This window comes from Equus quagga, chromosome 1, assembly GCF_021613505.1.
Source record: "Equus quagga isolate Etosha38 chromosome 1, UCLA_HA_Equagga_1.0, whole genome shotgun sequence".
NCBI classification, from domain to species: domain Eukaryota; kingdom Metazoa; phylum Chordata; class Mammalia; order Perissodactyla; family Equidae; genus Equus; species Equus quagga.
Genome location: NC_060267.1, coordinates 119,786,393 through 119,810,750, shown reverse-complemented (window position 1 = coordinate 119,810,750; position 24,358 = coordinate 119,786,393). Strand labels below are relative to the sequence as shown.

The 24,358-nt window shown below is 41.4% G+C and overlaps 1 protein-coding gene across 2 annotated transcripts in view; it reads right to left on the bottom strand.

Moving 5' to 3' along the window:
- Window positions 1-2,243: 2,243 nt before the first annotated feature.
- The window catches only part of EOGT (EGF domain specific O-linked N-acetylglucosamine transferase), a 35,030-nt gene continuing 12,915 nt past the window's right edge, over window positions 2,244-24,358 (bottom strand). For both annotated transcript variants that reach the window (XM_046685761.1, XM_046685770.1), the window contains exons 10-18: window positions 21,873-21,976; window positions 15,661-15,753; window positions 15,236-15,307; window positions 15,003-15,089; window positions 14,416-14,484; window positions 9,731-9,792; window positions 6,973-7,092; window positions 5,176-5,278; window positions 2,244-4,613 (exon numbers count right to left, since the gene is read on the bottom strand). In XM_046685761.1, coding sequence (XP_046541717.1) covers window positions 4,467-4,613; window positions 5,176-5,278; window positions 6,973-7,092; window positions 9,731-9,792; window positions 14,416-14,484; window positions 15,003-15,089; window positions 15,236-15,307; window positions 15,661-15,753; window positions 21,873-21,976 — 857 coding nt within the window. In that variant the 3' untranslated portion in view covers window positions 2,244-4,466. The remainder of the gene's footprint in view (window positions 4,614-5,175; window positions 5,279-6,972; window positions 7,093-9,730; window positions 9,793-14,415; window positions 14,485-15,002; window positions 15,090-15,235; window positions 15,308-15,660; window positions 15,754-21,872; window positions 21,977-24,358) is intronic.

Genomic DNA, 24,358 nt, shown 5'->3' with positions numbered 1-24,358 from the left:
ATCTACAGATCATAAAATAGAGCTCGGGTCCCAAGCAAATTCCTTTGCACATCAGTGAATGTGCATCTACTCAACAGCCTCTGTCACCAGGAATCATCTTCCTGGGGCCAAACACTCCTCGCACGAGATGATCAGGAGATATTACAAGGGTTCAGTTATGGGCTGCAGCTAAGAAATTCCACACTGAAGTCTGAAAACTGTCCATGATAATTTTCCCACTTTCCCTCAAATCACGAATGAAAAAATCCATCACACACAGAAGCAAGACTTTATTCCTGGTGCTCAGGTGTCTAGAATCTACAATAAGCTTCCTACACCAGGCTTCAGGCGGCCGAGAGGCCATTTGGAAGGGCTTGCCTGCCACCTCGTGGTCAAAATGTGCATTACTGTCCCAAGCAAGGGCCCACACAACCTGCACGCTATGACAAGACTGCTTATGACATCTTTTGACATGCCCCAATAAGCTAAAAGAGGAGAAAGGTATTAGAGTATCTGGAGATAGCCCTTGGTTGGGAAGAGGTTATTTTCAACAACTGGTTTCTCTAAGGCAATCATACCTGAGCTGATTTGCTCATAAGCTCCTAGTTTAGAAAAAGCGAGAATTTGCCAAATTCTCTCTGCTTTGACTATGTTTCAAAGAAAACTACTATTTTCTCCATTCCCTATTTCCCAAACTGATTTTTCTCTCTCCCTCCTCCCACCCTTCCTTCCTTTCTTCCCTTCCTCCCTCCCTGCCTCCTTCCTTTCCTTCCTTCTCTCCTTCCCTCCTTCCTTCTGTGTAAACCTCCCTATTTAAGTTTAAATTCCTTCACAAAGAAAGCTCTATAGCCAATCTTTCTCTTACTTACTAGCTGTGTGGCTTTGGGCAAATTCCTTAACCTCTCTTCTCTCTATTTAAACATCTATAAAAATGGTTTTTACATTTTTAAAAGATTCTCAGGGAGAAGGGTGACGACAAACACATAATAATGTACAACAGAGAACACACATGGCCCGCAAAGCCACTCTAGCCCTGTACGATATGAAGTACACGGCATCGTGAGTATTCTTTAAAACAAATAAAATCTGAAACTAACGAAGCCTTTAGACCTACCTTTCAGTTGGCAGGAAGTAGGGAGAGTGGAACAAGCTAAACGGCACCACCCTCGCCCCGTAATGGGGCCACCAAGAAGCCCTGCAGTCCTCCAGTGCTGGGAATGTTGGCTGCTGGTGGCTCACAGCCGAGCTCCTCTCCAGGAACCGCCCTCGGCTGAAGGGAGCTGCCCTCCAAAGCTACGCCCCTCTATATGGCTGGCCCACATTTGATGATTCTTTGACATGAGGGTCTCTTGGCTCATTTGGGGACCTCTCTGAAGGACTACCCAGCTCTACAGCTCCCTTATTGAGGCCTCGCCTGCTACTGCTTTGCAGTTCAATTTCTCCCTCCACCCAAGCCTAGGCCCCTCATTTCTTCACAGGCATTAATCAGGAGCCCCTTCCCCCATAAGCCACCTGCATACAAATCTCCATCTTAGACTCTGTTTTCTAGAGAACACGACCTAAGTCAGGCATCTACAGCCTATTCCCAACATAATAGCTACAGTTACCCTCTTTGAAATAAGTTAGATCATTACTCCATTTTGAGATCCCTTCAATGACTCCCATCAGAATCAAAAGACAAGAGCCTTGCCATCTGGACCCCAGTACCATCACCTTTTTGACTTCATCTCCTACTCCTCTGCCCCTTGATCATTCTAGCTGCACTGGCTTCCTTGCTGTTTGTCAAACATGCCACACATGCTCCTGCCTCAGGGCCTTTGCACGTACTCTTCTGGCTTCCTGGATTGCTCTTTGCCCAGTCATCTATACTGCTTCCTCCCTGGTCTACTTCAAATCTTGACTCAAATGTCACCTCAGTGTGGACTTCCCTGACCCTCTGCTTAAGTGTGCTGTACTCCACCTTACCCCAGACCTCCACATCCCTTGTTCCTGCCTTAGTTTTCCCCATCGCATGTATCAGCATCTGGCATACAGTATATTTTATTTATTTATGTTGTCTAACATCTATTTCCACCAGAATGTAAGCTCCATGCGGGAAAGAACCTTTTTCTGTTCTTTCCACTGCAGTGGCCCCAGAACCTAGCAGAGTAACTGGTACGCAGTCGTTGCTCAATCAATATTTATTGAACAAGCAAGTGAGCAAACGAATGGAGGACTAGGGATGTGGAAACAAAGACCTGTGATCTTGAGGGAAGTCCCTTAAACAGCATCTGACTTCCTTCACATGAAAAATAGAAACACTAATTCTTACATCATTTTTGTAAGGATTATGCAATGTAACGCTTGTGAAAGCATCATATAATAAACTGCTAAATAAACGTAAGGTATAATTTTTGCTTAAACTGAATTCTTCATCAGTGAGCTCCTTAATTTTGTAACCTAGAGCTACCAGATTGCCCAAAAAGTAAGATACACACTCAAACACAGAAATCTTCAAAATGCTCTCCTATTCAAATAAAATATAAAGATTTATTCCAAAGCCATACCCCAAATTTATAACGAAATGCATCTTTTTAAAAAAGAGCAGTCTCTACATTTTAAATTTTATAACAATTTGAAGATCTTCTTTTGCTCCCATAACAAAATCTGAAAAAAGTTAATTCCATCAAGTGTCAAATGTACTTTCTTGTTTATATAAAATGTATTCTCTTTTTAAATGCAAAGTATTCAATATAATAGTTTTATTATGAAATTTTTCTCAATTTCCGAAATTCTATCTATAGAATCATATTTGCATACACATCTTAAAATGGGGTAAGAAGATAATTTTTTTTTCAGATAATTTTTTCAGGTGTTTATACCTCTCTGACTAAAAGTGCAACATGGCCTTTATGATTCCTTCGATGTGGAATATTATCTCGGGGGTACTTAGCACTCTGCGCAAAGAGCAGCAGTAATCCCAGCCATCTAAAACTTAGGTTGTAATTCTTTTCAAACAATTTTAAGACCCAAATCAAAGCTATTGCTACAGTGATCCACTATTTTCTTTATAGATATTTTAATAAATATTCCTAAACTCTAGAAGACTGTTCATAATCCTCTAAAGCAGAAGTCAGCAAACTTATTCTGGAAAGGCCCAGATAATAAATATTTTAGGTTTCTCCGGCCATTCCCATTGCATGTTCTCCTTTTTTAATTTTTACACCTCTAAAATGTAAAAAAAAAGTTCTTAGCTCTGCTGTAGAAGCTTCTAGGTACTTTAAAAAATAGAAGTCCTTAGTCTCGGAATTCGACTACTCAAGTGTTAATAAAATGTAAACTTCACATTCTGCAGTAAAATAAACTCATGGTTTTTTTACCGCTAAAAAGAAAGTTCATCAACAAAAAGAAATGAATCCCATTCAAAGTGTGGGACTGCATTTTAGATATTCTTTTAGTCAATGGCACTTTCTTATGGTTTCTTTTTCATTTTGAATTGGATCATGCACATGTATCTTAAGTTTTTGGCTTTACTTTTCTATGGGGAAAATTTTTCTTCATGCGGCTAATTGGAAGTTTGTGAACTCAAAGGTAGGACTATTTCCATGCTCGAGAGGTAGATGCACACACGTGGCATATGCAGTTACAAACACATAAGCAACGGAAACCACTGTTTGATGTATTAATGGTCTCCACAGCTAAAAAAGACTCGGTGGAGACCGGCTAGCAGGTACACAGTCCCACAGAATGTTCTAATGTGTTTTTATCATAGGTAGTTGTTACATTTTGCAAAAACATGACTTGCATATGAAATATGTGAGTATAAATTAATACAGCAGCATGGTTTCTTCAGGTTCTTGATGCAGATAACACGGAGCATCTTTTTATATCTACAAAGATACAGCAGAGAATTCAGTGGAAGTTAGTTTGGACTCTGACTAATAGAGTAAATCAGATCTGTTCACAACACTGTTTGATCCAAAACATGGTCCTATAGCTTGGTACTGAGAATCACAACTCTGTGTGGGTGTGGGTGTGTGTGTGTATGCGTGCGCACAAGTTTTCCTTTCTTACCACAAAGAGTGTTATGAACAGATTATGGCAAATAAAAGAGCTGCTGTGAATTTACTCGGAGACATCATAAATAAGTGAAGTTACAATCCCACGGGATTCTACAAAAACATTTACAAATTCTAAAGCTAAGAAAGTTGCAAACTTTGGTATCCCTAAAAAGAAAGCTCAATTACACCAGCGAGCCCATGCTCAATTTTTGAACCATAAAAAGTAAAACGTTCAGTGCAAAAATAGTATCTGGATAAATAGCAATGACACAAAAATCACATGAAACAGTTAAAGACTATAAAATACACAAGTAATATCCTGAAGGCATGTTTTGGTACAGAAAAGGTAATTTGGGGCTAGGAAATGACAGGTTGTTGACTGATTTAACTGTGAGTCTGGGTGATGGAGTATCTGAACACTCCCTTTTTGCAAAAGTTTCAACGTAGTTATAGCTCATCACGTTTTTTCTTAAATGGCCACTTTGGGTGTTGCAACACGTAGTCTGCAGCCTGAAGGACGAGGTACATAAATTCTTCTACATCAAAAGAGTAGTTGGTAAATTTTGGATGCTCCCCCAGAGTTGGGTGGTGGCCCTGCAAAAATGAACCAAAACACAAATCCATAAGTCATTGAGGACATGGTTTTCTAACAGGAAGAAAATTATTTTACTTTGGCCAAAGCAACTATTTCAAATTTATGCTCTACATCAGAGGTCGGCAAATTTTTTCAGTAAAAGGCGAAATGACATGTATCTTCAGCTCTGTGGACCACATAGTCTGTGCCACTGAAGTGCACAAGCAGCCACAGACAACACATGAACAGAGGAGTGAGACTGTGTCTCAATAAAACTTTATTTATAAAACCAAGTGGTGGGCCAAATTTGACCCACTGGTCTATAGTTTGCTGAGCCTCTCTATATGTAATTTATTAGATCTTTCTAGGCTCAAATTTCATGAAGTTGTCTTATCAACATTAAAGAGGTAGAGTGATTAATTTCCCTTTCCCCTCACTTTGCAAAGACAAAATCTAAAAACCCACTATTTCAGAGAAGAACAGTTTGTCTTTAAAGTTCAATGCTAGTTTTTCACGTTAATAATTAGACACTTTAAACCAATTAAAAAGTAAAACAAAGTGATTTTTGTCATTGAACTTTACCTTGTCTTGAGGAAAGACTTTGTTCTGCCTTCGCCAAGTGATGTAGTGGACGCCTCTGAGCCTCGCCAGGTCTAAATAACAGCGCTCGTCTTCACAGTTGTACCTGAGGACACGAGGGCATCCACACATGAGGCTTTGGTCTGGGGTTTTTGCCCAGTCAACAATTCTCTGGGAAAAAAATGCACCTCCCAAATATGTTCTTGCAAAAGCCTTTGTAAACAGTAAACAAGACAGAGGGAGACTATTTTCAAAATATTCTCATAACTAGACTACCTTAACTTTTAAAAACAAAATAGGAATAAGGAATGGAGGGGACTGACCTTTCCCAATAGGGCCGACTGCCTATGAACTTGATATTACCTCCTAACACCCTGGTCTTCATATGTATGGAAGTGGACTTGGGGGAGGGAAGACGTCCAAGGTCACATAGCTAACGAGTGAAGGAAGTAGAGATTGAACCCAGGTATGTTGGACTCCAAGGCCTGAGCTTTCTCAGTTACATTTCTTTCCTTCCCACCTCTGGGAGAAACGAAGAATTGAGATAGAATCCACAATTATCTGGCTATTTCTCTAACAAAAATTTTTTTGAATGTTTTTGTAGGGTTTTGGAAGTTCAGGACAACTTTTGTCTAAACAGTCTCTCATTTAAACACTGAGTCAAGTCATTTTTAAAGTGAAACCACAAAATCAAGATATTTAGGTGCAAAGGGGCAAATCAGGTAACAGTAATTGCCACTGGTGTGTCAAGAACTAACTAAGATGGAAAAAAAAAGAACTAACTAAGATGGGCCACAGTGTCCAGAGTGGAATTATTAAGGGAGAGAAGGCCACATCTCCATAACCAACCAGCGAGTTAGACAAACACGCCAGGAAAACCATTTTCACTTTGAGGACTTTAGTTACCCTGTGTATGGAATCTGAGAACTAGGTGAAGTGGTTGGCTTGTGTTTTGGAGCCCTGTTCTTCACGAGACGTGTAAGTGCTCGATCTCTCTCTCTCTTTTTAAATGTAGTCGAGAAAATATAACATCAAATTTACCATCTTAACCATTTTTAAGTGGACAGTCCAGTAGAAAGTACATTCTCATTGTTGTGTAACCAGTCTCCAGAACTGTTCCATCTTGCAAAACTGAAACTCTGTGCCCATTAAACAAGTCCCATTCTCCCCTCCCCACAGCTCCTGGAAACCACCATTCTACTTTCTGTCTCTAAGATTTTAACTACTCTAGGTACCTTATAGAAGGAAAATCAACAGTATTTGTCCTTTTGGGAATGGCTTATTTCACTTCGTATAATGTCCTGAAGGTTCATCCATATTGTAGCATGTGTCAGAATTTCCTTCCTTTTTAAGTCTGAATAATACTCCACTGTATGTACATACCACATTTCCTTTATCCAATCATCTGTCAGTGGACATTTGGGTTGATTCCACATCTTGGCTATTGTGTATAATGCAACACACAGGTTCTCTTTAACATAATAATTACACTGATTGTAGGGAGATGCCCACAGTTTGAAAGGCACACAGGAATGAACTCAGAGTAAGGAAATCACAGATTCAAACTTTCCGAATCATGCTGAGATGGGGGACGGAGGGACAGTTTGCTCATTAAGGGCAGTGGCAGGCTCAGACATCACATTTTTAGCTTTAGGTCTTTTTTTTCTTTCTAGATGCCTATATGTTACAACTTCCCGTAATGATGAAATATTAAGCCTTCTGATGCTCTGAGTGAAAGTCTCAGCATGCATAAAAAGCATTAAAAGCTGCCTCAATGTCTAACTGTCCCCAAACACTTACAGTTCAAACACAGCAGCCCAGTCTGGAAGGAAAAGTAAATGGGTAAGTCCAGCTCCATGCATTCCAATAAATATGTCCGTGTTATGAGTGATCCTTAGCTGATCTAAAAACCCAAGCTGCCTGTGAACAGATAGAACACAAGACCGATGGGGAGAAGAAAGAAGTATTAAGTTGAGTTAGCTCATGACTCATGGTAACAATATTTATATAAGCGTCTTTCCCAATTTAAATCATACGCCACCGTGATTTTTTTGCTAATTTCAAGGCTACTCCCATAGTTAATAACTAATTACTCAATAACAACTCTTTTTTTTAAGTAAGCCCACCTTTTTTCCTTAACTTAAATGCACTTATTTTAAAAGAAAACTTTTATAGCTGCCTTAAGTGGAAAACCAGTAACACATGACATTAAAAAAAATCGTAAAAATAGATATAATCAAACTAAAAAGTATTATTCTAATCTAAGTAGATACCATTGCAAGGCAAAGCTCTGAGCCTGAGGCCTGCTCTCTCTTTATGAACAAGCAAAATTAGCAAGCATTAAAGAGATGTCATGATATACTAGCACCAAATTGAAAACTATTTCCTTAAGATAACAAAAGGATTTTTTTCTTAAAGAAAATAAATTCCTCCCTGTGTGATCTGGGTTATTCAATGCCATATGGGTACACCTAAAATTATCTCGGGTACCACCAGGGCATTTTTCGGTCCTTGACTATTCCACAATTTCATGCACGTTAAGATTGTGAAAGTGTTTTTTGAACTCAACACACTGAAAGATGTGCAAACTCAGAACTGAAAATCAGTGCCAAACAAAGTTCATCGAAGTGAGGCTGGGGAGAAACGCTGGAGTAAGGATAACACCCTGAATAAACATAACGGAATTAATCTCCCACTTACTGAAAGTAAAGAAAAATAAATGACCAAGATTATTTTGGATCTAAAAAGGGAAAGCAAATTCCGTCTTAATCAGCTTCTCCTCTTTAAAGAGCTTCCTGTCACAGTAGAACAGAAACCCCACCTAGAGAAAGTAAGACAACGGCACCATGTGTGTGCCCCAGTTTCTCCAGGAATGCCAACTGATACCAAGGGGAGGACGGGCATTTGGCCAGGTGAATGGACCCCCAGAGTCGTCAGTTGGGGGAAATACCTGTGGATCAGGACTCACAAATCTCCATGCTATTATGTTACTATTGTTTTCCTCAGATTGGCAAAGTGTGAATTTATTGTCATTCTTCCATCATGTGGGAAAATCTTTTAGCTGCTGTTAATACTGTTGAATGAATTCTACTCCTAGCGACCCTGTGCACAGCAGAGCGGCACCCTGCCCAGTCTTTTTGCACCATCCTCTCACCTTCCGGCGCTGTATCAGACAATGCTCCACTGCAATTTATAGGGTTTTCATGGCCAATTTTTTCAGAAGTGAGTGGCCATGTCCTTCTTCCTAGTCTGTCTTAGTCTGGAAGCTCCACTGAACTCTGTCCGCCACGGGTGACCCTGCTGGTAATTGAAATACCAGTGGCATGGCTTCCAGCATCACAGCAACACACAGCCACCACAGTATGACAACCGACAGACGGGAAACCCCCTGTGCCCTTAGAAGCCAATCAGCGACAGAGCCTCTGAGGTGCCCTCCCCAGTTCTTTCAGCCTGATGCCCAGCCCTTTTCTTGGTTCCCACATTTCCTCATGTATTCCTCATACATTACCATGGTATAGTGTAATTTGTAAAACGGAAATAGCTTTGCCAACACCACAAGACTGTTGGAAGAGTGAGATGAGATAAAGCAAGTAAATTACAATAGTAAGTCTCAATAGATGGATAGATGGTCGCCGTTCTTACGATTGCTATTAATTTGTATCCAGTGTCTGAGGTCCTCAAGACATGAACCATGCTGTCCTCCATAACTGGATTCCTACTGCAAAGCCTGTGACCAGCTCACGGTAGGTACCCAATAAAGATTTGTCGTATAAATGAACGAATGTAAGATGAATGAGGTGCAAAACTCCCATGCTCAGCAGTGAGGGTAAACCTATCTACATTACACACCCATATGCTGGGAAATGGGTACTTTTTAACATAGAAAAAAGCTGTTTGTAGTATTCAATTTGGAAAACAAGACTAGGATTGTGGGTGGATGAGCAGGGGAGACAAAAGTTTTCGCCTTTCCTCTGGAACTTTTTGATGCTTCTTGACTTTTCAACCAGGAATGTGTACTACCTTCACAGCATCACTGCTCACATATCAACAAGCGTTCCCTAGACAGTAAGTGATGGGCGTAGTCTGTCTTTCTAAGCCTTTTTACTTGTACCAGAATTCTAAAAGAAATGTAAATACTTTATAAGATGTTTAGAAACCTCATATTATTCTGTGACCCTCAAACTAATCCCACATAACTAATTTCAGATCAGAAATTGAAACCTGGCAGCTGGCAGGGCAAATCAGACCTACATTTTGTTTTTTTAATCCAAAATGAGTTGCCAACTTTTAAAAATTCAGAAATTTCAAATGAAAATCTGGATTCATCACTTCTCTTGAAAAACGGGATGGTGTTGCAACATCAGGCCCCGTACAGCTGAAGAGCAACTGCCCCCTGTGCCCGGGTCCCCACCTGCCCACTTTGTTCACTGATGGTGCCTGCTTGTCGCTTCTAAATCTATAAATGCCAATCGCTCCCATTCGAAAAGTGCTGTCCCTGCCCTCTTAATTCATCCAAGCAAAAGACGACATCATCTGCCCCAGGGTGGGTATTACTTACTTGTACTTGTAATCGACAATCTGGACCTCAAACGTAGATACTGTTTTCAGTGCATTTACAAGCTGGGAAAAAAAAGAGAAACATTTTGAATTTCTTTTTCTTCTTTCTCTTCTGTTTTGCTTTCCTTTGAGTTTTAAAATTTCTTATTTTTCATCAAAATATTTTTCAGGTATTTAATATCCTTCAGGTCTATTGTTTTAACCCTTAACTGAGTTCAAATGCAGGCTCCACCCCTTGGACATTCTACTTCCCTAAAATTCCACCACACAGGGTGGTTAGGAGGCTGAAAGGAGATAATTCGTGGGAGCAAAGTGCTCAGCACAGGGACACACTAAGTGTTAGTTGTTACTGTGACCATGTGCTAGTTATTCCGTCAACTCTTAACATGCATTTGCCGGGCACCTCCTGTGTTCCAGATATTACGTTAAAGGTTTTCTTTCCATCCATTATCTCATTCCAGACAAACCACTCGTGCTTTGGACCTCATCCTCTGAAAACATTTGGCAGAAAAACATTTTCAATATTTCTACACAGAAAAACAATTATCCCTTTAGCAAACAGAAAGTAATGAGCACAATTAATCTACTATCAAAAATACAGCCATGGGGGGCCAGCCCCGTGGCCGAGTGGTTAAGTTTGTGCGCTTTGCTTCGGTGGCCCAGGGTTTCGCCGGTTCGAATCCTGGGTGCGGACATGGTACCACTCATCAGGCCATGCTGCCGCAGCATCCCACATACCACAACTAGAAGGACCCACAACTAAAATACACAACTATGCACCGGGGGGCTTTGGGGAGAAAAAGGAAAAGTAAAATCTTTAAAAAGATAAAATGAAAAAAATACAGCCATGGTTCTCTATGTCCCTCACATTAGACCATCTTAATATAGCACTGTGAGTCACTGCTATCTAGAAACTTCTGAACTTGTAACCTGCTGCCTTGGTGCTACAACAACAGCAATGGTTACAAAAGCATCACTTTTTATGCACTTAAATTGTGCCGATTTTCTAAGTGTTTTAGGTGTATGTCACTTGATCCCCATAAAAATCATACCAAGTGAGTATTATTACTACGTCCACTTTATAAACGATACAGTGGTAGGTGAGAGAAGTTGTACAACTTTCCCAGAATCTCCTAGTCAGCCAATGGCAGAGCCAAAATTAAATCAAGGTCATCTGACCCCAGAACCTGTGTTCTTGGCCGGTACACTCTACTCTCCTGCTTATAAAAACAACAGGCAGTGACCCCGCCCCCAGTTGCACATACACATGCATACACACACACACACACACACAGAGTCATATAATGGAAATTTCTCCCTAGATAGCCCCTGGACTCCCATGAGTATACTGCTTATATTAAGGAGTTGAAGAAGTGAGGGTAGAAGATTAGAATTCTTTCCAGGAGAGAATTAATGAGATAGCATGAGCCCTGGTCTTGTAATGGGATGGGCTCACATAAAAGGAATTGTGTGTCTCTAAGAGACCCTCGGCAAGCACACTCTTTATCTAGTCACACCAGAGAGGTGGCCATATCTCTTCTGATATGATCATTCCAACCCTGAGGTTGGGTGGGATTGCACAAACCATCTTTTTTTATTTTTGGCAAGGAAGATTGTCCCTGAGCTAACATCTGTGCCAATCTTCCTCTATTTTGTATGTGGGATGCCGCCACAGCATGGCTTGATAAGCCATGTGTAGGTCCACACCTGGGATCCGAATCCATGAACCCCGGGCTGCCAAAGCAGAACATGCAAACCCAACCACTACACCATTGGGCCAGCCCAATGCCCAAACCATCATTTAATGAAGGTATCTGGGTTTTATTATCTATTCACTAATCAAGGTAGAATTGAAGGTACTTTCTTCTCTGTCTAGTAGCTGCCTTATCAAGTGATGCCAACCCTCGGGAGAAAAGCAGCCAGTTGGGTGCTCTTTGGCGTGGAGTTGGGAGCTGAATTACCAAATCCCACCTTTGGGCAACACCATTTGGGCTATCTACATGACTGGATGTAAAAACTTCCATGGCTGCACTGTAGCACCCATTGGCAATGCCCCTTTCTACTGGACTTTTTTCCAGCAGCTCGGTGCTGTTCCTTAGGCCATCCCTTCCCAATGAGATCTTTCGGCGTGAGAGCAGCAGAGCGCTCTGGTTAAGAAGCAGGCTCAGGCCTTGACCACCTTGGCTCACACCCCATTACTCTGCTCACCAGCTGGGTGACCTTGGGCATGTGTTTTAACCTCTAAGACTCAGTGTCCTTGTCTAGAACAGAGAATAATAATAAAATACCTACCACGTGAGTTTGCTGGGAACACTGGGGGACATGCATGGGAAGCACAGAGTAATATGCTTGGAACATAATTAGCATCCACTATGTGTTACCTCTACCAATACATACTATTCATCTGCCTGCTCATGAGCCTTCCCATCCGTCTACCCCAACATTGCATTACTTGATATATTTTTATTTCCAGGTCTTTAAAACACACACACACAATTGCTCATTCCTTCCATCATATAGCTTACAATCAACGCCTCATTACACCATATGTTCACGTCCTCCATAATCCATATGGAAATCAAGAAGAGATGCTAATTACATAATTTTGATCAGTCTGTTAGGCATCCAAATTAATCTGTGTAAAACATTTTACCTATCAAAACCTGCCCCTGACTGCCCTCCTGCTAATTTCCCAACTCAATTGCACTGAGCTGCTCCAGCTGAAGGCCTAGGAGCTTGCACTGGATTCAACACCTCTCCTGGCCTTACCTAAGGCGACAGTAAGTATCCCAGGCTCTATCTCCAAGATATATCTTGAATCCATTTATCTTGTCATCTCTACTGTCATCACCTTCATCTACACTCTTATCAGGGCCATAGCAGCAGCTTTTAATCTCCCTGCTCCTACTCTTGCAGTCAGAGTGATTTAAAAACAAACAAATAAGTCAGTTGATGTCTCTCCCTGTGTATTCATCTTCTATTTGCCGCTATGACAAATTACCTCCAACTTCACTTCCTAAGACAACACAATTGATCCCCAGAATTCTGCAGCACAGAAGTCTGACACAGTAGACGGAAGTCTCTCTGGGATAAAATGGAGGTGTAGGCAGAGCTGCACTCCTTCTAGAGGCTCCGAGGGAGAATCCACTGCCTTGCCTTTCCAGCTTTTAGCCGCCATCTGCATTCCTTGTCTTGAGGCCCCCTTCCTCCATCTCCAAAGCCAACAACATTGCATCTCTCTGGCCCTGCTTCCACCTTTATGTCTCCTTCTGTGACTCCCTTTTCTGCCTTCTCCTTCCACTTTTAAGGAAGTGCTGAACCGAGATCTGAGCCCAGCTAAGGAAAGAGCTTTCCAGGCGGAGGCAAAGATTCTCTGGTGTGGTGAGCTTAAGGACCATTTGTGATTATGTTAGGGCACCAAGATAATCCAGGATAATCTCCCTATTCTAAGGCCTGCTGATCAGCCACTTTAATTCCATCTGCAACCTTAATTTCCCTTTGCCATGTAACCTAACCTATTCACAGGTTCCAAGGATAAGGGCATGCACATCTCTGAGGGGGCCACTCTTCTGCCTACCACACTCTGCCTAAAACTTCACAGTGGCTTCTCCTCGCACTGGAATAAAATCTGTCTTCTCATCAAGGTCTATGAGGATGATATGATATGTGGCCTGTCCCCATAATGCCCAACCTCTCTGATCTCTTAACACCCCACCTCTCTCGCTATGCTACAGCCACATTGGTGTTCTCTCTGTTTCTAGAACACCTAAAGCTCTGGACACCAGAGGACATTTGCTCTTCCCTTGGCTAGCTTCCTCTCTGATCAGATCTCAGTGCAAGCAGCACCTCTTCAGACATCTTGCCTGACTGCCTTCCCCCTCCACTCGCATCCCTGGTCTCTATCACCTCACCCCATTTTATTTCCTTTGTAGCACCTATGGCTACCTGAAATCACCTTATTTACTGATTTGTTTACTTATTTCTTGTCTTTCTGTCTCACCTTGAGAGTGTAAGCTCCATGAGGGCAGGGACCTTACCTGTTTTGTTGTTTACTGGAGTTCCAGGGCCTAGAACATGGCCCAGCACATAACAGGGGCCGAATACATTTTTGTGGGATAAACCTTATTATTGCAAGAACATCTTCTGGCCATGCTATGGCAGGCAGTGGCCTTGCATGGTGATCTTATTGAGGTTAAATATAATTTATGAGTTAATGTTGTCGAAAGGAGTTGGGAGCCTAAATGGTGAACAACTTCTGAGACACACAGTCATAAAAAGGATGGAGACTTTTCCAACTTAACCTGCCGCTGGATGCCACAGTATTGCCACAGTCCATCAACCATCTCCCAAAAGATACTCTCACATTTCCACTGTTAATTTGTCCAGAGACAAAATGTTTGGCAGTCCATGTCAGTAAAGGCAGGACTTAGAGACAGATTTTATCTCTGTTTCCACTCTGTTGGTGCAGATGGACATTTACGGTGAGGCAAAGCTAGTTTGGCAACACGTGGTTTGATGACTTCCAGTAGAAACCCAATAAATGAACTGGGCATAGCCACCAAACTTTTCTAAAAGCTAGTAATTCCAAATCAAAGCATTTTAATGCAATGTGAAAAAATAAAGCACATTAGCCATAGGAAGTTAAATTCAATATGATGATATTAAAAATGCATACCCAAAACTAACCTCATTTTGGTTTAGTATTTTCCGGTATTCTGTGCTCCGTGCAAGAATGGTGACCCGAATTTTTCCATCCTGTAACCAAAAGGAAAAGGAAAAATATTGCTGTATATGCCAGGACACATGAATGGACACCTCAATCTAAAATGTGATTTTCACAAAGAGAAGAAACTCAGTAAGGATGCATTCATGGAACTATTCGATTTTAGCCTGATTCCTTCTCAGTTCTCTCAGGGAACAGAAATGCATCCACTTCGGTCTCAGAAGACAAAACTTGTTCATTACACTACTTTCGTTTGGCTGCTTGTGTGGATTTTTTGGCAGAGGTTGTGTGGGTTAGGTGTGAATTTGGGGGAGCATGGGGAGATACGGTGAAAGAAAGGGAAAAGAAAAAGGAAAAAGGCACATTCTTCCACTATCCATTAGCTTTTCTTTTAGAGGGTGTTGACATCTGATTTCAGATCACTCCAGATCAGAAATCATTCTCACAGAAAACCCTCTCTTCTGATTATTTCTTTTTCTGCAAAGGTGGTATTGATTTTTATTCGGGGTGAAAAGTCAAGCCCACCTCAGAACCATAATGTATCCATTACCTTGGGCCCCTCTTGTGTGATGTTCAGTCTGTGGAGTACATGCTGGGAAAATGCCCTGAATAATCCAGTATTCTGACAGCCAGATATCTAAAATAAAAACGCAAGTTCATATTACAATGAATATTTCTGCATTCCTATTTAAGACGTTTTCAAGTTCTATAGAAATGTTATTTCAAAATCGATCAAGAATAAATTCCATCAGGATGAATGTCAACAATCGATGACACACTTACCAGAGGAGTGTTATAAAACAGCCCGTACCGCATTCGAGGGAGCAACGAAAACACAGCTTCTTTAAAACATACCTAAGAAGGAAGATATTTGCAAAGATAAGAGAACATAATTTACATCCTTCACACCAAAACAGCACTTATAATTACAGAAAATAAATGTGAGCTAATCTCGATTTTGATTAAAATATTTGGAATAACAAATTATTTCACTCAAGTGAAATTCATGCTTTTGGAAAAGCTATCGGAAAAAATTTTTTCAAGCTATGTGGTTAATATCAATGAGGATTCTAGTTATAAAAAAAAGAAACTAAGAAGTCAGAAATCAATGGTAATAGCCAACAGAAATTCATATGAAATATTTATTTGATGAGCGAGTCATCTGCAATGACATTTATTTACAAACATTTCAGTCGAGTTTCCAGTACCCTTTTGGAATCGTAGGTCTTCAGATGGATAACATCATAATCAGTAAATGCTTTCCATGTGTCAGAGAACAGGTCACCATAGCCGTAGGAGCTCTGAACGTGGAAATAAAGTAAGTTGGGGCGTTAAAAGGGCACAACATGGGTACAATATGGCTTTTCAAAAATGCAAGAAAATACCAGAATTCACTTGTTAGCGTTAAGGACTAATGATCCTAAACAAGCTCCTAAAATCTACATAAGAAAAATGGATTTTCACCTTAGGCCTGAGCAAGTTACCTAATTTGATGTAATTTCATCAGAAATAATCATCACAATTATAAACTTAGTCTGCTAAAAGCGTTTTGTTTTTCGACCCCAGCCCTTTTTATTCTTGTGTCTGGAACTGTAGTTGTTGTGGGTTCTTTTCTGCGAATTTTCTGTGCAAATCACAGATACACACAACACATACATACACCACCATTTGTACACACTCTGACATGCTCAGTGAGCAAAAACCATCTGGGTAAATGGAATATGCTTTTGGAAAGAAATTTTAGAGTGAGCAAATGCCTTCAAAGTTTTAACATTAAAAAAGAATGAATGTTGGGGGCCAGACCCATGGCCAAGTGGTTGGGTTTGCGCGCTCCGCTTCGGCGGCCCAGGGTTTCGCCGGTTCAGATCCTGGGCGCGGACATGGCTCTGCTTGTCGGGCCATGCTGGGGCGGTGTCCTGCATGCCACAACTGGAAGGACTCACAACTAAAAATACACAGCTACGTACTGGGGGGCTTTGGGGAAAAAAAGGAAAAATAAAATCTTTAAAAAAAAAAATAGAATGAATGTTATTCCATGAAATGATCTCCCCATTGACTAACGTGATAATTCTCCATTAACATTAGTAACAAGACTAATAATAATAGCACCTTGCATACTTCCTTATCCCAGGTACTATTCTAAGCACTCAATATTTTCTTTTTTTTGAGGAAGATTAGCCCTGAGCTAACATTTGCTGCCAATCCTCCTCTTTTTGCTGAGGAAGACTGGCCCTGAGCTAACGTCCGGGCCCATCTTCATCTGCTTTATATGTGCGATGCCTACCACAGCATGGCTTGCCAAGTGGTGCCATGTCCACACCTGAGATCCAAACTGGCGAACCCTGGGCTACCAAAGCAGAATGTGCGAACTTAACTGCTGTGCCACAGGACAGGCCCATCACTCAACATTATTAACCCATTAAACCACCCCACAAACTTAATAAGCTAGGTAATATCATTATCCCCATTTTACAGATGAGGAAACTGAGACACAAACAGAAGTAATTTGCCTAAGTTATAGAGCTGGTGCATTTGCAGGGTTAGGATTCAATCCAGTCTGTTCGGTTTCAGACTCCACACTTGTAACTTCTATACGGCGGCTGCCTCTCAGTTGGAACTAGTTCTTTCTAGTACACTTACCAAATGCATTTCGTTTTTGAAAAGTAGAAATTAATTATGTCCTCCCTCAGCTAAAGGAAGGAGATCAATTTGTTTTAAGATGGTATAACTTAGATTGAAAAATAGAAACATTTTATGCAGCCAATAGAAATGTGTATTGTAGGATTACATTAAAGGTCTACAGTTGGTTATATATTATGTTCATGTATTTTTATCTTTCTAGCATTCTTTTTTCGTATTTTGAAAATTTATGTTGCACATATTAAAGTTATTTCAAAGTTCTTGAGAACTGTTAGATATGGTGGTAAAAAAATTCTTTCTTTCAATGTTAGTCCAATGCCATCCTAATGAAGGCCCTTGTCAACACCATAAAAAATGAAATGTCCCTGTTCTGGTTCACTAATAAATAAAGAGAATTAAAACAAGTGATTCTAGACAGTTTCTTGAGATAAAATACTTCAGATAAAATAAGATACCTTTGAAAGGGAAATTTAATAATAAAATATAGTAATCCTGACTGATCCCTGTTCAGAGAAATCATACATTATTCAGTAATAACCACCTCTAGAAGCTTCTTTTCCACATCCTTCAAATTCAAATAATCTGCCACAAGGGAAGGAAGGACTTCTTTCTAGTCTCATGTTGAAGAATATTTGGATATTCTTCTTTTTTATTTTGGCGAGGAAGATTGGCCCTGAGCTAACATCTGTTGCCAATCTTCCTCTTTTTGCTTGAGGAAGATTGTTGCTGAGCTAACATATGTGCCAATCTTCCTCCATTTTGTGTGTGGGACGCTGCCACAGCACGGCTTGATGAGTGATATGTAGGTCTGCACCCAGGATCCGAACCCGCGAACCCCAGGCCACCAAAGCAGAGTGCACAAACTTAACTACTTCGCAACCAGGCTGGTTCCATGAAGAATATTTGGATATTCTTAAGGATGACATAAATTTCCTCCTGGGTATGTCTCAAATTTAAACATGCACATAACCTGTGACTTAGACATTCTCCTATAGGAATCTGTCGTACAGAAATGCTAGGATGAGTGTGTGAAGACATAAGTTTATGGAAGGGTTGTTCACAGAAGCATTTCAGTAAACAGGAAAGAACTGGAAACAAACTAAACATGATGGGGTGAGGGCAGGAGATAAAACACGACTGAGGCATGCCCTGAATATCCTTAACGTCCCTCCAATGGAACACTATGTAACTACACAAAAATGATGACCCTAAATGTCCTGACTTGGAAAGATGGCCGTGATATAATGTTAAGGTAGCAATATGAAGGAAAGAGTATATTTTCTTTTTTTTTTCCCCCGAGGAAGATTAGCCCTGAGCTAACATCTGCCAATCCTCCTCTTTTTGCTGAGGAAGACTGGCCCTGAGTTAACATCCGTGCCCATCTTCCTCTACTTTATATGTGAGACGCCTACCACAGCATGGCTTGCCACATGGTGCCATGTCTGCACCCGGGATCCGAACCAGTGATAACCGCTGTGCCACCGGGTCAGCCCCGAGAGTGTATTTTCTATGAGGATATAAACATATCCTTATAAAAACTTTATATATTATATACATATATCCTTATACAAATCCTTACATAAATTTTGCATAAGGATATATTTACATTTATTAAAATAAAGTAAGTCTTGCAAGGGACTCTCTCACACGTTAAGGGCAGTTAGCTCTGAGGGAACTGGAACTGGAGAAGAAGAAGGAGACGTCCTCCAGGTATCATAAGCAGGTATCACTTGCATAATTAAAAATAATAAAACTATACTACTTCTCAGCATAAGAAAATGTGGAAAGCCTGCAGTAATCTCCCTTCTATTCATTCCGTTAATAAGAGCAGCCCTGCTGTGCCCAGAAATGCTCCTGCAGGAGTGGCCCTCAGTGCATCCTGGAGGTCGGTGGCCTTGCCCATCCCACTGAGGAAGCCATGTGCCTGCAGGGAGAGGCCGAACCACTGAGCTTTGTGAGGATGAGAGGAAAGGCCTCGAGGTTTCTTTGTGGGGAGAGTTTGCAAAATGCCCCTAAGATCTGAACTTAAGACACAGCTACCTCCCTGCTCTTCCCCTGGGCACACTGCTTGTCCAAGGCCTTCAGGACTGGCTCTGGGGCAACACCATCCCCTGTGGGGGACTCATATCCCAGTCAGCCTGGGGGTCACAGTGCTGCTTCATTCAAGGCCTTACTGGCAAAAGAGAGAAGTGAGAGGCCACACAACACCTTAACGCCATCTCTATCCAACCTACAGTATTCAGTGGGCCTGAATTCTGATGCATCCCAGCCAACTTGCCTATCTGGAGAACCTGAATGAGCAACTAGCAAAGGCCTCTCTGACCAAGAATGCAGGTTTAGGGGCAGGCCCCGTGGCATAATGGTTAAGCTAGGCACACTCCGCTTCGGCAGCCCAGGCTTCGTGGGCTTGGATCCCGGGTGCGGACCTACTCCACTTGTCAGTCATGCTGTGGCAGTGACCCACATATAAAGTGGAGGAAGATGGGCACAGATGTTAGCTCAGGGCTAATCTTCCTTGGCAAAAAAAAAAAAAAAAAGCAGATTTAAAATGGACACAGAGAGAGTAGCAAAGGGGGAAGGTCACAGCAGGGTGGCCAATCTGCTCAGCTAAATCCATCCTGCCTGTCCCTGCCAGTCACAGTCAGACTGCCCTAACATCACGTGCCCAGTTGACTGAGTAACCTGGAGTCCACATGGTGGCCGTGCTTCCTATTTATCCATCCCAGCAGGCACAGAGAAGGGGAGGGTTGTAGACGTTGGCTCAATTTAACTTAGTCCACTTGAGGAGGACATGGAAAAGCATGTAACAAGATACAAGGAAGCTTCTGGAAAGTGTCTGGGAAACTCTGTGCCAACAGGTTCTGCAGGGAATTACAGGGAGGTGACAAAGCATTGTGGTTTCAGAGCACAGGTCTGGGGTCAGACTGTCTCGCCTGGCATCCTTGACTCCACCCCTCGCTGGCTGTTATCTTAGAAACCCGCCAGCTGCTCAGAGCCTCAGCTTCCTCATCAGTAAAATAAGCTAATAAAAACCCTAGTCCACGAGAGTTGTGAGCATTAAATCAGATAACAGCAGGTGTAATTTCTTAAAAAAGCACCCCAACCCTGAGTTAACCATTTGGGGCTTCTGACAGCTGGTGATTGTGGCCTAGAAGCACTTACACAAAAAGAAGAAAAGAAAGGGACTTTTGTTTCCTTTGCTCACAGCAACATTTCCAAGAAATGAAACTGTGGTGGCAGCAAAATGGGAACACAAGAGGGAAACGTAAAAACACGCAAAGAAGGAAAGCAAAAGAGAGCATTAGCACGCCAAGAATTAAAGGACCAATTCTCACCGTCTTCAAGTCAAACTGCAGGTCCAGGGAGCAGTGATAATGAAAACCTCTCTATGTAGCTTTACTACGAGCCTCATCTCTGTGAAAAAAGCGTCAGCAAAACCATTTCCCCTGCTGCACAAGAATTTGACCTTCAGTGAACTGTCTAGCTCTGTTCTCTGGAAACAAACACGCCAGACGTCATGTGTGTTTCTAGGTAACATCGCTTATGATGTAAAAAGATGTTTGATGGGTAAGTTGCATCCCGACTGGGGAAGAGTACAATGGCTCTTGTAACTGGCTGTCTCTTGTGGGGATCCTGAGGGCTTGGCCAGGACAGTTGTTCCAGGAGATATTGGCCCCTGTGGGACATGAAGCGCCTCTTCCTGCCCCAGGTGGATCCCATCTCCTTGCAGCTGAGCTGTGCTGTGCAGCTGCTGGAAGGACTCCCTCAGAAGAAAGGCCTGATGCTGCCCTGCCAGCCAGCTGTGGTTCATCTGCAATGTCGTTCTAAATAGACTCATGCCACGAGGGGGCCAATGAGCATCTTGTGAGTCAGAATGTTTACTTGAACCTCAGCTAACCTCTAAGTGGGTGTTCCAACTCCCCAGTGTAGGCAGCCCCGCTCGTGTATGCTATAAACCACTTGTTCTCCTTATCATTGTCATTGTCATAGTTAACATTCAGAGCACACAAGCTATGTGCCAGCCATTGTGACTGTTCACACACTATATGGTTCAGCCTGAAAATGACACTGAGGTAGATACTACAATAATTCCATTTCACAGGGGAGTGTCCTGGGGCAACTTTTGAGGTTACCCTGGCAGGTAGAGGGGTCAGATATGGGAAGAAGCAGGAAAAAGGCAGGCAAAGAAAGAGAAGGAAAAAAGACTGAACCGAAAACAAGTAAGCAAATAGCAGGTGTAATTTGACAGACGAACTTGTGTGTGTGCTTAAGACTCGCCCTGGGTAGTGAGCTGACACACACACAATTTGGCATGAAGCAAGGAGCAATGGGAAGCTGCACTTAAGCAGAGGCAGACAATAATTACAAGAGGCCAAACTGGAAACAGGCAAGCTCTCCCCACGTGGGTCATGTGGGGGTCACGGAGGTTGAACAAATGACCATCTTCATATGTCTGTCTCAGAGGAACACTGAGCACAGGTCTTTGGTCTTTGGAGCTCCACCTGCCCAAAGAGGGGAAGAAGTCTTTCACTGCCTCATTCTAAACTTAAAAGAACTAAGGTATATGCATACATATGTATCTGCCCATATGTATACATGCATGAAAATGCATATACCCAGATATATTTACAGCTATCTGCATATGTATGCCTGTATGTGTGTATGTCTGTGTATATTTAAATGTGAAGGTCTTAGAAAATTCCATTTCACCACATTAGAGTCACACGTTTATTGAGCAAGGCCAAGACAGAGCTGAAGCACAGAGCACGTTCTTACTTACGGTGTCCCACATCACGATGTGCACATCGGTACTGAATGAATTATTAACATGCTGAGTAATATACAGATTGATAAAATCACAGAAGTGGTGATACATGTTAACACCTAGTATTGGAAAAAAGGAAAACTATGTTAATTAACCCCAAAGAAAAAATAATTAATTTTTATTCTACTCTATATTTATAGTTTGGTGGACTTTTAGCTGAAATAAATGGGGAAAAGAAAGTAAGGGTTTTTCCAAACACAAAATAATCTATACACAGGTAATCCTCAATTTACAGATTGATTGGGTTCAAAAATTCACTTTAAAATTAGTTATTTAGAAATTAAGTATGTATTTTCCCATATACGCTAAGTAACAAATGATCATTAAGTTCCCAGAAAAGAAAATAACAGAAGTCTATTTAGCTCAAAATGGGGTAGAACTAAAGGGCCATGAAGACTAATCTTATTTTTTATGATCATTTATTTTTTAAAATCAATTAAGCAACACCTGTTCATCATAGAAGTATTGGCAATGATGATAACTATTAACCTTTTGGTATTTCTCATTCCTGTCTTTTTTCTCTACTTAACCACTACTTATAACATTACTTCTTGGGAAAATATTAACCAACTATCGTTTAAAAGAAGTGATTGTCTCATGTTCTAATTAAAAGAGTATGAACTTCGGAGTCAGAGGAACTGGGTTGAATCCCTGCTCAGCCATTCATGAGCAAGGTCCTCAGATAAGTTCATAAAGTCCCTAAGCTTCTCTAGTAGAAATAGGGAACCATTATAATTGGGTGCAAGTTTTGTAAGGAGAAATCCAAAGATAATGTACCTAAAATCACCCAGCCCAGTGCCTGGGACATAGTGAAACCTTTACGAAGACTACCTGGGTCCTGCTGGGTCAAACAGAGCAAAGGGGAGTGCAGGAGCTGCTGTTTGTAATTTCCTAAGTCCGTCACTGAAACGACACAGAACATGTGCGCGCTCCCTCTCTCCCTCTCTCTCTCTGTCTCCTCTCCCTCTCCCCTTAGGTATGCAGGACCCAGCAGCCAACCTGGAAATTTGCAAATCTAAATGGGATGAAATTCCAAGGGACATTTAAAACATGCACTTTAAGAGAGGGAAAATGTTAATTAAAAGAAAAACAGCGACTCTCAAAAAAAAAGCAGAAATCATAAAATATTCTGACTGCATTCCCACAGTGAATAATAACACTGTGCACCAGAAAACCAGTGAGGGGCCGGCCCGGTGGCGGAGTGGTTAAGGTCGCACGTTCCGCTTCTCGGTGGCCCGGGGTTCGCTGGTTCGGATCCCGGTGCGGACATGACACCGCTTGGCACGCCATGCTGTGGTAGGCATCCCACATATAAAGTAGAGGAAGATGGGCACGGATGTTAGCTCAGGACCAGGCTTCCTCAGCAAAAAGAGGAAGACTGGCAGTAGTTAGCTCAGGGCTAATCTTCCTCAAAAAAAAAAAAAGAAAAGAAAACCAGAGTGACAAACACTGAGTTGACGTAAGTCATTATGCTGTACACCTTAAACGGATACAGTGCTGTATGTCAATTATATCTCAATGAAACGGAAAGAAAGAAAAAAGAAAAAAATACTCAGTTCTTTTTAGACTGGTATCTTAGATTTATGTGTGTAGGGGCTCCTTTTTACATATAGAAAATTCTTGGCAGAGAGCATATTTTGAAAAGAATAAGAAAAAGAAAGATCAGTGACAACACATCCCCTTTTCCCAGGTTAGCACCCAACACACACAGCTCTCTCATGTATCACTCAGCAAGTTTATAACATCTGTTGAGGAACGCGGCATGCACAAAACAAAGGTTGGGGCTACGAGGATTTATAAATGGGGGGTAAACGCAGGCTCCATCCTCAAGAAAAGTGGCTCCTAGTGAGTCTTGTTCTGTAGAATGCTCATTCCCTCAAGGAAAGAGTTAACATGAAAAGGAAAACTGGACGACAGCATAATTTAGAAGAAAAAGGAGAGTTATGAATATAGGAACGAAATGGCACATGTCTATGCTAGCCTATTATTCCTACTTTACATACTTTATTGCATAAGTATCCACATAAATTTACCAGTTCACACGTATTCAAGTCTTTTACAGGCAGATCACAGGGTTTTCTTTGCCGCTTTTTAATTTGCATATTTTAAAAATGAGTCAGGACCTCGAACATAGCATTTTTACTTGCTCTTATTTCAAAAACCTAAACTTGTCTGACTTCTGAACCTAATACTTTGTAATATAAGAATTATGACTTCAGAAGGCAGAGCACATTAAAAATATGATCAATAAATTATAGTAATTCTGAAATATTCGTGACAGAGGGCTCTCCATATTTCACTGGCAGCCCAGCCTCTCATGAATTTTGATATGGTCTGGCACAGTAATCTTCAACTCTTATAATGAGAGAGGGAATGTGGCACAATTCATGTTTCTCCTCTCCAGGGCAACTGGTTCACAAAGTTAAAGCTATGCTTGCAAG